We start from the raw sequence: 14,890 nt of genomic DNA on the forward strand, positions 1-14,890 counted from the left end.
GAACCATAGACATCTGACTGGAAATAGTGCAAATTAAAGTAATGAGTGTCTCTTTTTACAATTCTTTTAATTGTTTGGTTGATTCTTCATCCAATAATGCTCAGTCCTATAAGGTTTTTATGTTGTGATGGTCATTATGGGTTATCATTACGTATTCAAAGCAACATATTTTGTTCAGAATGTATGTGGATATCATGAAAAATGAAGCTTTATGATAATAAAATAGATGGGAAACATCTTGGTTGAAAGATAGCAGATGAAAAATTTCTTCTGTTTGACATTTCCCCATGACGGCAGTTTTAATTTTGATATAAATGGCCCTTAATCTAGTTCAAACTAGGTCTGATATTTGTTTGCCTCCTTTGTAATCTTACAGGTTTTCAACCACAGTCCTGTTCTAATGACGTTATGGTTGACCAATCAAAGCATGAAATGTAGGACCTGTTAATTTATAACAATGACAGTATTATGGCCCAATCCAAAGAGGGCGTCATATTGCTTGCGATGGGTTTTACTATCTATGGGTCCTACATGACAAGCTTTAGTTTGTTAAAAATAACGTCATCTGAACATGAGTGTGGTAAAAATTTTGTTAGATTATAATGGAGAGAAAAGATACCAGAAAAAAAGGAAACGAATGACCCTAACACATTGTATATAAACACATACATTTTCTTCTTTTGGCCAGATTAACTCAAGTGCCTCTCGTTCAATCCAGCTATTTTTATATGTTAGGTTAAGTAACAAGATTGTTTTATTTTTAAATGATAACACTTAGCAAATTACGTTTTATACAGTGGTTTTTCTATGAATCCATATAGACCATAAAAATAATAAGGAAACGAAATTGTAACATATTATTATGGGATTGATCAATAGGTAACTAAAGGCAAGACAGTTTTTTTGAAAATTGCTGATTACTTAACGTAGGAATTTACTTGTATTCTCTAAGGTACTTGGATCCTGGGTTTTAAGAGCTTTCCACAACCACATAAATTTATTGTTTCATTCGATTGAAGGGGGGGGGGGGGGGGAGCTCAACTCAAGCAACCCGTAACGAGATATCTGATACGAGATGGATTGTACAATGTATTTATAGAACACTGTACTGGTAATATTGTCTATGTATGTCATGTAAATATCAAAATGATAAATAAATATGTATAAATAAATAAATAAAGATATATGAACATATTTTGTTTAGTTTTATTGGACAAAGGTCGGTCAGAATAGAGCCTTTTGTTCTTTTTATGGGTGACTGGCAGCCATCCATGATCTGAGGAAATTTTAAAGCATCTCGTGTTTCGTCATATAATATTCAACCAATCAAATGCCCTGTTCAAAAAAAGATTTCCTTACATTTTTTAACAGTGTTTTTGTTTGGGTGGTATGATAATGACGAAACGAAGCAAGAAGATGGCAAACTGAAGTTCACTGAAAATCTCAGGTCAATATTGGGTGGTGAAGGTAGTTCGAGACTCTTACCAATCCCTTTAAATAATTTTGATGGTTTTAAAGCACACAAATCGTATGGAAATGAGTTCAAGTCATAACGTGATACAGCGATTTTCCTGGCTTTTTGCACGAGATTTAATTATCTCATTTACAAACGTATGCTGAAGAACTAGATTAATCACCCTTAAACCATTTAAAGTGTGAAATTGAACAAAGCCTTAAAATTTTGGTGTAATATCGAAATCTGCGGACATCTTTCGGGCTATTTCGTTTTTTTTATAAATACAATGATTAATCTGATCCGATTTTTCAATACAGAAATGAGACTATGATCTTTTAAAGTAATCTTATAAGCGGATTACAGGATCGACTATCGAGGGGCTATATTTCAATGAATAGGTGAATAATGAAACATAATCTGATTATAGAGCTTGTAATTTATCTATTTTAAAATCTATATTTAAACAATAGCATAATTAGCTGTCTCATAAGCGCGTGTCTCTAGGACGTTGATAGAAAAACCAATTCAATATGGAGTGATATTTTGACACCTTTACTTGAGATAAAGATCTTAGAAATGGATCATTTTAGCTTTTGAAGAACAGCTCATGGGTTTGGAACTGTATGTGCATTGTGGAATTTAGCAGACGTTTGTGCTTGATGAACGCGTTGATTTCAAAATGTCACGGACTATTTAGAAACACTTTTTCAGACTGGTTTTTAGAATTGTAGCTGGATTCACTAACAGTGGACGTCGATTGAAAGTTGAAAATGGAAATTTATTAGTGCAATATCACAGATCGGATCGTAAATATTGAAGTTGGGAAACGAAACAGCTTGCAGCAAATGTCCAGGATATATCGATATAAGCGAAACGGAACGTTATTTGTGGAATAATACCTAAAAATCACTAAGACATCAACTTCTATATCAATACCTTAAGGCGAAATACCTCAAATATCGATTTTTAGCAAAATACCGAAAATAAAGACCAGGGAATGCCGAAAACATAGACTAGAAAGAAGCATCGAAAATATCAACATTATAGCGAAATACCTAAAACGTTAACTAGTAAAAAAAATATCTGAAGCATCGACTTGAGCGAAACATGGAAAATTTTGACTCGGGCGAAATACCATAAATATCAACTTCATTGAAATACCCTAAGGCAGGGGTGGTTTTTTCAATATATTTTTTCTCGTGTGAACGAATAACGTTCAGAATTACCTAGGGACTAGAAAAAATTCTGTCAAAATGACGTGTTTAATTTGTATTGACTAAATATTTCAAGACAAGCTCCATTTTCATGGTATTTTTAATGAATTTTTAATTTGTGATTAGCCTTTGATAAAGAATGACAGTTCTGTGCTGTTTTCACCTAGAGAAAGACGTGGAAAACACAGTAAAACATTGGAGACGAATCTCAAGTTCTGAATAGGTAAGGTAATACGTATATTTTATTAAAGGGTTATAAAGAGGATATTTGGCCTTTTTATGTGTTTCAAATACACTAATGGCCTCTATTTTCACCATTTCAATTTTCCGTCAGTTGGTGGTAGTCGTGGTAGTTGGATTGGTTCAAATTGGATGATTCTGTGTAGGTGGTCGGGTTAATGACATGGCGGTGAGAATTTTCCGTCTGTTATCTGTTATTCAAGTATTTATAGTGCATGACGTCACTATCAAAAAGCTGATAATGATATAATTTAAGTAAGAGCCTAACTGATTGCAATTTTCAATCAGTAGTCTGTGGTTCTGGCAATTTCACTAAAATAAAGCGTTGCAGGTTAACCATTTCTATAATTACAGGAACCACTGATCCAAGTCAAACATAACACCTAAAAACACAATTTTCTTGAAAGAAAACCTTTTCGGATGGTTAGACCCCTGGTTCCTAACCTAGGGTGCTTCACTCCCTGGATGTGTTGGACTAGGGTGTTGGAGTGTAACCATTTATTTTGAGTTGAGAGAGCACCTCACATCATCACATGCTGGAAATGTGGATGAAACACATTTTTGGGGTGTGAGAGGTTCACGTGATTGCCCCAGGGATGTGAAGGCTGAAATAGGTTGGGAACCACTGGTTTAGACTGAGACCAGCGATGGGGAAATGGCGTAACTATTTTGGTTAAACTTGTACATAATACCAAATATAATTAATCTTATTAACTTATATTACGATTTAATTAACTTAGACCATTCTCGTCGAATCTTACACTCGTTCACACGTAAACTTTACCCCCCAAAGATGGATACTGTTACATTTCTAATGAATGAGGTCAAACCTCGTTTAGGGGTATCAAATTCAGCTATGAATATAGGTTATTTAAGATCAATGGTATTTTTAAGACAATTTGCATATCCCGATAGGTCGATTCCTGTTATTCCTTATACTTATTGGCTACTACATTCACTGAATAATACTGTAAACTGGTCTTTTGGAACATGTATGTATGTAAGCTTGTTACTCCATTAAACAATTGCTTTTCTACGAACCCCCTCTCCCCCACACACACACAACTAATGATTTATAATAACGTCACTCCTATAAGATCTGTTACTTATGCTAATCTGTGTTATGAAGTAAGGCGAATTATCGTTCACCGGTTAAAATTGTTGAATGTTATGACCTGAAAGTGATAAACTCAGCGAGTATTAGAAAAAGAGTTATTGTTTGTACATGTCTCATTTTATAAATCGTGTCTTCGGGCTACCAATCTAATATTGTGTGCATAGCCATTCCATTGAAATTCCAATTGACATTCCATTTGAATCTCCATTTTACATTGCTTTTGAAAGACCCTTTGAAATTCATTTGATATTCCTTTACATATTGGCATTCCATTTTGAAATTACGTTTATCACTCCATTTTAACATCCCATTTGACAATATCTCTACGTTCGATTTGAAATCCCAATTGACATACCATTTAGCATTCCATCTGTCATTCCATAACATATTCTCTTGCATTCTATTTGCCATCCGTTTCCATTTTGACATTCTATCTGACATTCCATTTTAACATTCTATTTGGCATTTCATTTGCCTTTCTATTTGACATACATGTCATTATGTAATATCCATAACTAACCTAAGCGGTTTTGGCGGCCTGTCTAAACTAAACTGACATTCCTTGACATGAACTTAAGTAGATTGAAATGCCTTTCAAGATTTTAATCAAATGTTAACACCAATTAATTCTAAAAAGTGATGCGCATAGTTGAAATTGGGTTCTATCAGCTTGCTAAACAAATACTATATCGACAGTATCCCTTTAAGTGGCCAGCCTTGCACATTAATCGTATTAACATAAACACTAAAAGTTAATGTATTAAACCCTATTGAACTTTTAATAATGCACTAACGATATTTATTGCATTTATTGTTCGCTTAATAGGGTCTATATTTATTTATGGTTACCATTTTTTAAAAATCTGAATAATCAAAGCGACGTGGCAGATTGTCCAATGGCATCATAAATGATTAATAACCTTTTCCCCCACAAGGCGATTGTTTTCTAATAAATATCAGCCATTTTGTTTTGGTCTCTTTGATCTAAGTCGGTTATCCCCAAGTCTTTTGAAGGGAGATCGTCGCTTTCCACTAATGAGATCCAACGTATGGTTCGCCATACTACATCGAACAATTGAAAAATGACGGAAGTGACGACAGTTTGATATCTCGAAAAAAATCTGTCAGTTGGTGTGGGTTGCTATAAATAGGTACGAATAATTCAGGAATGATCAATGCCAAAGACCAACCGAAAGAAAAGATCTCGAGAACCTAAATTGTTATCCTTGTAAAAAAACGTTGTTTATCTCTTTCTTGTATATGTCATGGTATAGCTATCTAGAGGGTTTTTAAAACAGGCAATGGCTTCTATCTATGGCGGTCAAATGCGACATTGCGAGTTAATGTCTATATGTTTACATTGGCCAATATACTGAACAAATATTACTCTTTAATTCGTCTTAGTGATAAATTTAGACCAAATATTGACTCTTGTTCTTTCTTTTTACAGCTAATCATAATTGGTCATATATAAACAGTTAAAAAATACAGATCTTGCCTGGATACACAGCAATTTGGTAGAGAGGTTACATCTTTTTAAACAATCGACGACGACTTGAGAACTTTTAGACTGGAACTTTAAGAAACATTAACACGACGGAAGATTGCTGTTTCAGAAACTCGCTACAGTAAACAGTAAACGTTCAGTTCGGGGACTTTAATTTATTTGAATCGTCAACAATAGCTTTGAGAACCCGTAAACTTAACGTAAAGGGACACAGCAATTTGTGAGAGAGGTACAACTTTGGACTACATCGAACGTCGGTGCTTAGGCAAAAAGGACAAAGCCATTTAAAAAAAAACTCGTTTAATAAACAGTGTGCGTTTAATTGAGGGACAAAATTTGAATCAAAGGGAAGAATGGGATATTTCTATGTGAAGAGATTTAATTTCAGTAAACCATGAACTGTAAATTTGGAATTTCAACGACTTGTCAGACAAATAACATCTTTATATCATCAACATCGCCTAGGATCTTTGGGCACTTTAAAGAACATAATTGGAGAAGCAAAGCCAGGAACATTCGTATGTGATCAAAAATTCTCGTAAGGTGAATATTGAACGTACAGTTTGGTTTAAAATAGAGACGTCTCAATTCAGTGCTGCTTACGTTAAAATTCTTATGTGGACAGACAGATAGCCCTTTTAGATCTCCTTCGATTGCGGTCAATCTAATATCTGAATGGACACACCAACATAGAAATAGACTTTCTCCAAAGAAAATTTACAATAAAGGAAATCAAATCAAATTAAACAACTTTTATTTAAGAGTTTTAGATCGGTACTTCGTTTTACATCTGAATCAAAAATTGCGGAAACCGGAAGTAATCTTCTGAAACTTATACTTGGTTACGGCAACAACAAATCACATAGCAACCGAACATTTTCAAACGAATCTCAATATACAGCAGAGCCTACACCAATTTGTTGAAATAACATAAAATATTAACCTAAATCAATACAAAAAGATCCTTGTTTGGTTTTATTGCCCATTAAAATTGTAAATGCAAGTTTGTGACGGAGTGTTATACGACGCGACAATAATATTGTGTTTGTTTAACACGGCTTATAAAGTATATCAAAAACATTCATGATTTCTCAGTGGAGTTTATTTTACATTCAATCATTCATGCCACTTACAGTTAATATTGATATCGCTTATAACCAGTGTTCGATTGCTCGCGCCTCATTGATTCCCGATAATCATATTAGGGTTGTTTATTGTGGATTAACGGCTCGTTCGATTGTGTTTCTCACCGATAATCACAAAAGACGAAAGTAAAGTCCCGTGTCAATCAGAACTCTATTGGGGCGTATTTAGTTAGCCATTGTAATCCGCCTAATTGTTCGACGATACTAACAATAGCTCTAGTTTTTTCATAATGCGAGCACATTCAACAGTCAACAAAACCCATACTAGTGGATATGAGAGTGGACCAGTCCCGACATGGATGAAAACTTTAGAAGAGAAATATAAAAGACTTCATATGAAAATAGTCTTTAATGCCAGTGCCAATCGCAGACGTTCCAGAGTGTTATCTGCTGTTTCCACCAGATCTTCACATATTAAACAAAATGTGCGTGCAACTCGAGTTCAGGAACCGAAAACGGCAGCCAGTTTATGCCAGTCAGAAATCAAGCACGGATTTATTCTAAAAGACGCATTTGAAAATGTCGAAACCGTATCTAAAACGGATGAACTGGAAACAGAAGTGAATCTTAAGGAACAGAACGATTTTGATCTGAGTGAAGAAGATTGTGATAACGATTCAGAGTCCACGTCCGAAGAGCTTGAAGAAATGAAGAACTCAGTCCGCAGAAAATCGATTCACAAAGGATCGATGATGAACGTCAATGATGTCGATGGATTACTAACAAAAATTGAAAAGAATCCCAGCCACAAGACGCGTTCCGTGTCCCTTCAGAGACAAGAACCTCTACTAATGCGTGAACCAACGCGAGACGAACTGCACAAATCCAAACTGTTTCAACGCATGTCAAAAGAAGCACAGATAGCAATAACAGAAACACGAAATGAAAAGAAACGGCAAAGTTTAAGTGTACGGCGTGAAAGTCTTTTATTAAATAACTTTACGAACAATACCAAGAATACCACATTAGATGTGAATATGCATAATGCGAATAGTACCACAAAAAGGTCGAAGAGCTGCGTCGCGGTGTATTCAATGTCGTCATCGACATCAATGTCTTCTGAGGACGAAAACCAGAAGCGAATACCGGAAGTGAACCCCAAACGACACTTACCCAAAATAATTTCTGCCAGAACTGAATCCACATTTCAAAGTGCGGGAGAGCGAAATGTTCTTCTTCCTGGAGTAGGAAGATACAAAATCCCCATTCCAGTACTACGAGAACAGACTTTTCAAGTGACTGGTGCAGAATATGACATTAGATATCGTGAAGTGATACGAACGGATAGGCGTGACTCCATGACACCACCGTCAGACATTCTAGAGCAAGCAATGTTAAAATGCCAACAATGGTTGACCAAATATGTTGTGTGTTCAACAGCAAGAAAGTGATGGACTGATATAAATGTCTAATTGTTTATAATGTATCGGACAGCTAGTCTTCAAACACAGGCCTAGCGTGCTTCATACATTGGAAGAATGGACGTCATACACAGGCCAATTGATCTCAAATAAAGACTTCGTCCAGAATTGTATCGTACCAAAATAGGTGTTTAGTAGCAATTATATGTTGGTATATGTATAACGAAAAGAGTGCATTGTGATATGGTAAAAAGCAATATGGTATAATCCCAATTAGTCGTGACCAACAGCTTTAAATGTTTATATATGCGTTCGTTCATGCTTAAAGTGGAGATTTTAAATAGTTCACGGCATCATTGTCATTGCCAAAAATGAAAAATTTAGACACGAAGTCGTGATCTATTTATTATGTGAACTTTCAGCGACGTATTCTAAACTTTATTTCAGTAAAGTATTCTCAACTTTATTACCATGCCATATTCTGAACCTTATTTCAATGAAGAATTCTGAACCTTATTTCAATGAAGTATGCTGAATCTTATTTCGATGAAGTATTCTGAACCTTATTTCAATGAGGTTATTCTGAACTTTATTTCAATGAAGTATTCTGAACTTTATTTCAATGAGGTATTCTGAACCTTATTTCAATGAGGTTATTCTCAACCTTCCTTCAATGAGGTATTCTGAACTATATTTCTGTGACGTATTCTGAACTATATTTCTGTGGCATAAGCTAAACTTTTCATTTCTATAGCTTTGCAATAGTGACATCTATTTCACTGCTGACGTACTCTGATTTTTAGTGACGTAAAGTTAACCTTATTAAGGTCAGTTAAGTAGCCCAATACTTTATTATGTGAATTTTACTTGAGTAAGGACACACGCATACTTGAACACTATTATTTTAAAGTATTTGAGTTGTTATAATCAAAATCCTTCGTGCTTTATTTTGTTAAATCGCAATAAATAAGATCTATTTTGTTTGTGAGTGTTGTATTTAGCTTGATTAGGGTTAAGAGCGCACCCACACCCCTTTAAAGGTATTGTAGAAAGTTTTACTAAACTTTTTATGTGTATCGCGGACACCGATAGAATCGATTTGCTCCATATCAATTTTCAGTCAGACGTTTGTAGATCTTGCAATTCCTTTAAAACAAAGCGTTTTATGATCGCAAAGGGATATACTTTTAGCAGCCCAATCGATAGTGACGACAAAAAGCGCTTTTCCATCACTGACCTGAGGTAACCAGGATTGAGCCCCCGAGCAAACATCCACCTCTCTGAATCACTACAACTTCCTCGAAATTCAGAAAGATGCCTTTACACAAGTATATTGTGGTAAGCCTATGAAATTAATGAAACATTTTTATGCATCTTAAATTTTTTAATTCTCATCTTCACCATTTCTCTCATTTACTTTCCTGCTAAGTCACTGACGACTCTGAAAAAACCAAAGTTCATGGCATGTATATCAAAATGCCTGTAAGTTTCGTCAGAAATGACGTCCCGCCCCGTAAGTATGAAGGCAGTATGGAAGGGTATGTGTGCCAAAAATACAATGCCAATTAATAAAAATACTCTTCAGTAGTAGAACGTTCAAAATAGTCGCTAAATATGACATTTACATCCTGTACCATTTGAAAGTGACTGGAAACATTTTGTCGACATGATGAAAGTATTTTGCTCTTAAAAAAGCAAAACAAATTTCCTCTGCCCTTCCATATTATTCAGGCTTCATACGCCCATTGAAATACACATACATAAATATGTATTAGACAAGCACCCAGGGGAAAGCCTTAAATTGTAGCACCGTCGCTTATATTGTCGAGAACTTTAAAGGACGCCATTTGCTTGGTTGCGTTCATAGTAGTAGTTCTTTTTATACAACTCTATAGTTACGTTCAACCAATGGTGGTCATGGGTTCTAATATCGGTCGGTGGTGACCTATAATAACTCAATTTTCCCAAATAATATGTCAACCCATCTCTAAATGGGTAAGGTTAATCTTGGTAAGATCGAGGCCAAGAGCTTTGTTCAAGGATTATTTGGAGAAAGGATTGTCGTTCACATAAAGTTGTTTCCCTTGTAAAAAAAAACCGTTGTGTGGAATAATAATTTCCAAACTTACTCTGAACAAACAGGAGCGCATAAGAAGAAACCCTCGGGAAAAGCTGCATCACAGGCTGCGTTACAAGCAACAATACTGGCACCGGCTGTAAGTGTGCTCTTCAGATAATGATAGACTTTTTGTCTAGAGGGAACTAAAGAGATAAGGAACATTATACATGAAATACAAATGATATTTTACGTCCTACTTTTCTGTTCCTGATTGGTCAAATGAAACGGGCAACGTTATATCCAATTTTGCCAGAAAAACCCAATTAGACTACTCTAATTTCCAATTGTGTTGATGTAATAAACGTACCACTCATTCAACACAATATTCTTTTTGTGTGTATCGGATGGGGTCTTATAAAAGTTCTCTATAGAGCATTGAAAATGAGGATTTTTATAGCTCATTGAACATGATTTTCTATGCCACTCACTGAACACGGTGTTCTTTATGGCATTAAACACGATGTTCTCTATAACTCGTACAACACGATGTTCTTTCAGATATATTGATTACGATATTCATTACCACTCAATGAACATAATGTTCCGTATAGCTTATTGAAAATAATGTTCATATTAGCTTATTAAACATCACGGCGGTCTCTATAGATCATTATAAAACACGCTATTCCTTACTAATGAATAGGATTTTCGAAGACGAATGTGAAAAATGGCCTACTGTGTATGAAACGTTCATCTCTTGGCATGGCAACAGCTACAGCAACACAGAGAGCAATCAGTATTCCCAATTTCATGATGACAGCTGAAATAAAATATTCATAACCTAAAATAGCACATTCCGAAGTTTTCCCTTACTCTTGATAATCCCAATCGCAGAGCAAAGCATCGGTTTAAATTCACAATAGGATAAGTTAAAAACCCAAGTACTAACAACTCGATCCACAAAACGAAACCCAAAATCCAAACTAAGCGTGTTGCGATACATTATTAGAAGCAAGAGAACTATTCGTATAAGGAAGAGCAATAATGAAATATTTTCAATGTTAAAATAGTGCTCAATACAACAATTGTAGAGAAATGGAAATATTAAAAAATAACCTAAAAAAACATGTTGTTACCCCGAGTAACATATGGGGAAGTACATCAATCATAAATGAGGAAGTATTTCATAATAAAAAGTGGTATCAGGTGTTTGAATTATGTGCATGTCAGCAATATAGGATAGGATAGGAAAGATATAAGATCGTTTTAATGAATAAGAAACACATTTGACTTACTGTTCCCTTGGAAGATGACTGTATATCTCACAATCGAAGAATACTTCTTAAATCGTGGCAATGTCAGCACTCCTTTATAGTAGAGAACTTCATGACAAATTAAGGGAATTGCTTGTGGTAAAAGTATTCCATTTCAAGTACAATAGGGGCATTTGGAATTGACTATAATATGGTAAATAAAACAGTAATAGCATAATAATGTTGATTCATATAATGCTATGAGTTGACCAACTGAGTCACAAAGTTAACAAGTTTACGTCCGTTACTAAATCTGATATCGCAGCCTACGCCGAAATAGAGATAGAGGTAATACAAATTTTCATGACGTCACGTGATTTTCAAAATGTCCAATCAACACGCTTCTACCCTATGTTTTGTTTTGTAAATGATAAAACATACACGGAACTCTCGTTTAAGAAGGTCGTTTCCGTCGCCTCATAAGTCTTTGAGCTCTGATTTAGATCTAAATCAAAGCTTTCAGATCTGCAAGAAAGGGGCTAGCTCGCTGACCGGTTCCATGGGCTGCGAAAAGCAAAATACAATATTTTGTATCAAACAATAAACCGAACAAACCCCAAAGCATTGTTCATCGTGAGTGTAAAATCTAGATCTAAATTACTGGAAAGTATTCCTTAAAAAAACAGATAAGATAAGGCAAAGACGTCACCTGTCATGCCTCCGAACTCTCTATTCTATTTATTTTTCCTTTAATCTCTTTAAAAACATGTCTTTATTTTACATAAAAGCCTGACCAGAACTTCGTATGCCCTATCTGATCAAAAATTCAATATACCATGACCATGACAAGTTTAAGTGTGACAAATCGAAAGTAGACCAGAACAGAATATTTAAACGTCTGCATGCACGGGAAACTATTCACATTTACTCTTCCGCATAGAAATATCTTCATATTTCCCAACAAGAAATGATAATTTCAGACATCAAATTCAAAATCTAGACCAAAAAGAGGCATGAAAAACAGACAACGAACACGAAGAGGCTTCTACATTAATGTAGAACTACTTTGTGGTCTAATTCCTATATAATATCGGGAAAATGGCTGCCAGTAAATACCGCGATATTTTGCAGAATGCCAGCGGAACTTTCAGAGCAGTCCACTTTATTGTAAGGTAAGCAGATGTGAGCACAATATTGTATACACATAAACCATGGTCGAATGTGCAATAAAAATACTCCAAAAGGTTTTCTAAAAAAAAATTATGTGTATAAGAGACGCTGATTGATGATTGAATTTGCATTTGCATCATTTCAATCAGACATCTGTGGTTCCTGCAATTCCACGAAAACTTCGTGTTTCATGACGTCACTAATCGCGAAGGGCCTTCTGAGATAAAACATATTTTGCAATTAGTGACGTCATAAAGGGTCCCCGATACACAATTTCTTTTGCAAATATCTTTTCAATCCCTTTAAGTTATTTATCATATATACTGATAATAGTACATGTTTACAGTATGGTGTAAATTTTACACCATATAACTTGAATCACACATCAACATTTACATTAAAATAAAACCGTCTGCTGTCATATAATCCATCTACAACATACAGTGGTGTAACCTATTTTCGTGGATATAAGGATTCAACACCGAATTTCGTCAAAGTTAAAAAAAACGAAATTTTTTTTTTATGTCTTAGATGTTTCCTCAGATATTCTACAAAATAATTAGAATTGGTTTGTTTCGATTTTCTTTATGAATTCTTCACTTTGACCCATATTTCATGAGCATCCAACTCGGCAACGGCGGCAGAATGCGTCACCTATTTTCGTGTACAATGTTTGAACTATAAATAAGTCTAGAAAAACACGTTGTATGGATACCGGGTGATATAATTAACTTCTCTTAGTATTTATCTTTAATATCAATTCATTATAACTAGTGACAATTCCTTCAAAGAACCACGATTAAAAAAAAATTGACTGACAAAATAAGATACGTAGCGTGATTTATTGCTAAAAGTCACTGAAACAACATAAGAATATGGTCCACTTCGTGTTCCATAGAAATTTTCTGCTTACACGGAATCCACCACTTGATCACGTGACTTCATTCGTTGGACTACATTCTAGCAGACGACACTTGAAATTCCGATTACGGCTAGGGATTATAAGGAAATTCGGCCGATAAAAAATGGTGACGTTTGGTAATAACTGAAATCCGCCATTTTGTATTTGTCAAGTATACATTAATACATTTTACCTTGCTTGCAACTACTGGATTCATTCTACTAACTGATATTGTAGAGAAAACCCATGTTTATTAAAACAAACTAATGCGGAGGTCGCGCAAGGTCGCTCATGTAAATTATTAATCCTTTCCGGAAATCCACGAAAAATAGGTTTCCACGAAATTAGGTTACTCGACGGTATCTTAATTCTATACTGTATTTCACTCTAGTAGATACACCTTGGATAAGAGAGTGAGATACTAAACATTCATGATTTCACCTTATTTTCAAACCAACACCATAGCCGTTTTTATGTTTTGTTTTGTAAATTTTTAAACCATACATAAATGCCCATGATGCACTCGTCTGGCACTAGTAAAATTTAACAGGACTTCAAACCATTCCTTCGGTGCGAAGCTTTAGATGTAATGACGATCCAGGTTACTTTAAATACATTAAAGGGACAGATGCGCCAATTTGAGTTGATTAGAGTCTTGAATGTGTGTCCAGAAGTACTAGAAATGTACGAAAATAGCAAAATTCCTTCAAAAATATCTCTAACTAGGAAATTCTTTTCCTATTTCTACAGATGTCTTTTCTGTAGGCTATATTGTAGTGTCTCAAGAAAAGACGATAATTCTGGACGTTCTCAAATTTCGACGGTGAACACTATTACTGATCGGCTTAACTAGAAAATTCCGAGGTATGATCGGTCAAAAAATGGTGCACATGTTATAAAACAAAGTCTAAATCACGTAGACCAGAGGCAGACCGAGAGACCGCGGGATTTTATTTCGTACAAGTTGTCTGTGTTGCGATGAGGAAACACAATAGGGGCCAGAAGAATCCCCTATCCTACGAACCACAGATGATGATAGTTGTGAAATTATGCCATTTCATATCCGGTTAGCATTAAAAATAATAGGATTTTATCGGTAACATTCTCGACCATTTACGACCCAGTATAAAAGTTGAACGTCATTGTGTATCCTTCCTTCCATTTGAATTCATAATCTACAATATAACGGAAAGATAGTCACTCTGTTGTTAATCGTGAAGGTTGTGAATCCTTGTCATTTCTTGTTGATGGTCAGGCTAGAAAATACCTGGGTGGGGAAAATGGCAAATCTGAGAGGTGTCTCTCCGAGGCGAGGCCTTGGGGCTGCCAGGGACACCCAGACGTCAACGGCTTTCGTATGGCCCGATGGCTGCATAATGGTCCAATCACATTAAGTCACATTCACGTCTGATGAGTCAAGAACACGTGAGTCAAGAAAACTCATCGAATGACGGATAAAAAAAGTCT

At 35.2% G+C, this 14,890-nt stretch overlaps 1 protein-coding gene across 1 annotated transcript; it reads left to right on the forward strand.

Annotated features, from left to right (window-relative positions):
• Positions 1-6,909: 6,909 nt before the first annotated feature.
• On the forward strand, positions 6,910-8,070 carry LOTGIDRAFT_173522 (hypothetical protein; the record flags this gene model as incomplete). The annotated part of the gene is made up of 1 exon (XM_009051268.1): positions 6,910-8,070. One exon carries the CDS (start codon positions 6,910-6,912, stop codon positions 8,068-8,070), a length of 1,161 nt encoding a protein of 386 aa, XP_009049516.1.
• Between the last annotated feature and the right edge of the window lie 6,820 nt (positions 8,071-14,890).

This window comes from Lottia gigantea (assembly GCF_000327385.1).
Source record: "Lottia gigantea unplaced genomic scaffold LOTGIsca_162, whole genome shotgun sequence".
Classification (NCBI taxonomy): Eukaryota; Metazoa; Mollusca; class Gastropoda; family Lottiidae; genus Lottia; species Lottia gigantea.